The sequence below is a fragment of the Oncorhynchus nerka genome, linkage group LG26 (assembly GCF_034236695.1).
Source record: "Oncorhynchus nerka isolate Pitt River linkage group LG26, Oner_Uvic_2.0, whole genome shotgun sequence".
In the NCBI taxonomy this organism is placed as follows: domain Eukaryota; kingdom Metazoa; phylum Chordata; class Actinopteri; order Salmoniformes; family Salmonidae; genus Oncorhynchus; species Oncorhynchus nerka.
In genome coordinates this window covers 48658661-48661188 of record NC_088421.1, presented here as the reverse complement: position 1 = coordinate 48661188, position 2528 = coordinate 48658661, and the positions used below count along the sequence as shown (strand labels likewise).

Below are 2528 nucleotides of genomic sequence, written 5' to 3'. Positions count from 1 at the left end.
AAAACTTCGGTCAGAGTTCATCTGGACTGTTTTGAAATTAGGTAGGTAGTGCATCAGTTTTCTATTGTCAGTCATTGCATTTCTTAGAGATATTTATTTTTAACCACTTTATTTAACTAGGTATGTCAGTTAAAGAACAAATTTCTTGTTTACAACTGACAGCCTACTGGGGAGCAGTGGGTTAACTGCCTTGTTCAGGGGCAGAATGACAGATTTGTACCTTGTCAGCTCGAGTTCGATCCAGCAACCTGATTTACTGACCCAACACTCTAACGACTAGGCCACCTGCGCTTATAACTAATGTCCTTTTTTTTGCTTATAGATTTAGTGTTAATGTTATTCACTCAAATATCACATTAATAGACATTAGCCATGGCAAAATGTATGGAAGTGAATGAAAATTGGCTTCAAACTGAATTTTCTCAGTACACAAAGATTTTTGTAGAACTGCAGGAAATATGCTTTTTAAAACAGCAAAAATTAGTTGTCTAGCAACAAGAGGGGTGTAAACAGTTTGTGGCCATAGAAATGGATGTGCAGGGGTGCTCCCCAATGCTTGCAAGGGAGCCTGAGTGGGAGAAGGTTTGGGAACTGCTGTTCTAGAACAGTGATGGAACACTAGAATCTGGTTGAAACTGTCTTCAGTTAAATCGTGCTTTGTCAGCTTAACGACAGCTCTCAGATGCGGCAGTCAGGCCTTGTCTATCGTTGATTACATTCATCCACCGAACAAACCTACCACTGTCTGCTCGTTGATTACATTCATCCACCGAACAAACCTACAGAGGATCAACTGACAACTAGGATGGATCACGATGATGATCTGTGTGGCAAAACAAGTCTGTAATGTTAATAGCTATGCCTTTTCCTGGCTGGCTGTGGGTCATGAGACGACATGGTGTTTAGTGCCCTTGGAATAGAGATGTCTGTATGAAGACGGGTCTTTGTGGTGTCAGCACAACGTGGGATTATTTCACTTCCCCGACCATTCACAATGACACCTCTGTTTTCCTCAACCCTTCGGCCCTGTGGCTCTGCTCAGCCAACTGATAGTAGTAGAGGGATGTTTGGAAGTCAGCAGGGCTTAAGGTATTAGCAAGCCATTAAACAGTGGTATTTCTGTGGTGCAGTCTGTTTGCGTCTAAATGGCACCCTAGTCCCTATATAGTGCACTTCATTGACCAGAGTCCTATAGGGTGCCATTTGGGACTCAGCCTAGCTCCTTAGATGAACAGGCTAAACTGTTAACTATATGTGAATTGGAGTTCAGCGTTGTTTGGACTGAGAGTTAGATGGCTTTTCTTCTAGTGCACCAGTGCATCTTGAGTCCTTGTCAACCTGACCTGTTATCAGGCTGCGTTTTCACACCTTGGGGGACTACTGCCGTGGCCTAGTTATTGCCTTACCTCCTTACTCCATTTTGCACACACTGTATGTAGATTTTCTGTTGTGTTATTGACTGTACGTTTGTTTATTCCATGTGTGAAATCTGTTAACACCTGGCTCTGCAATAGACTAGTGTTAACACCTGGCTCTGCAATAGACCTGGCTCTGCAAGCAGGCCTGATGTTAACACCTGGCTCTGCAATAGACTAGTGTTAACACCTGGCTCTGCAATAGACTAGTGTTAACACCTGGCTCTTACAATAGACTAGTGTTAACACCTGACTCTACAATAGACTGAGTGTTAACACCTGACTCTACAATAGACTAGCGTAACACCTGGCTCAGGAGGTGACTAGCGATCAAGCTACCTGTCCTCTGTCTCTGGCGGTGTCTCAAGTGGGTGATCAAAGCTACCTCCAGCTAACCTCAGCTCTCTGGCGTGTGTCTCGGTCGGTGTCTGTGTTCCAGGCCCAGGAAACCATGGTTCCCAGCTGGAGGACCAGCTGTCTTTATGTGAGTAGTACTGGGGACACAGGTGATCCTGGCTGGGGACCAGGCCCTGCGCCACCACACTGGTCTTCAAGAACACCATGATGGCAGCCCACCCACTGGTCTTTGATGGCAGTACTCACACACACCAGCCACACTGGTCTTTATATAGGAAATGTTCACACACACCTGATGGCAGCCTACACTGGTCTTCATGTGAGTAGTACTCACACACAGCCCCTGATGGCAGCCACACTGGTCTTCATGTGAGTAGTACTCACACACACAGCCTGATGGCAGCCACCACACTGGTCTTTATGTGAGTAGTACTCACACACAGCCCTGATGGCAGCACCACACTGGTCTTTATGTGGTAGTGCTCCCTACACACACAGCCCCTGATGGCAGCCACCACACTGGTCTTTATGTGAGTAGTACTCACACACAGCCCTGATGGCAGCCACCCACTGGTCTTTATGTGAGTAGTACTTTCACACACACAGCCCTGATGGCAGCCACCACACTGGTCTTTATGTGGTACTCACACACACACAGCCACAGTGGCAGCCACACTGGTCTTTATGTGAGTAGTACTCACACAGCCCTGATGGCAGCCACCACACTGGTCTTTATGTGAGTAGTACTCACACACA

General features: G+C 46.4%; 1 protein-coding gene across 1 annotated transcript in view; it reads left to right on the top strand.

The window, feature by feature from the left end:
- Positions 1–528: 528 nt before the first annotated feature.
- The window catches only part of LOC135564903 (ras-related protein Rab-40C-like), a 14217-nt gene continuing 12217 nt past the window's right edge, over positions 529–2528 (top strand). Inside the window, exons 1-2 of the mRNA XM_065010990.1 lie at positions 529–582; positions 1855–1899. Of these exons, the coding sequence (XP_064867062.1) occupies positions 529–582; positions 1855–1899 (99 nt within the window). The remainder of the gene's footprint in view (positions 583–1854; positions 1900–2528) is intronic.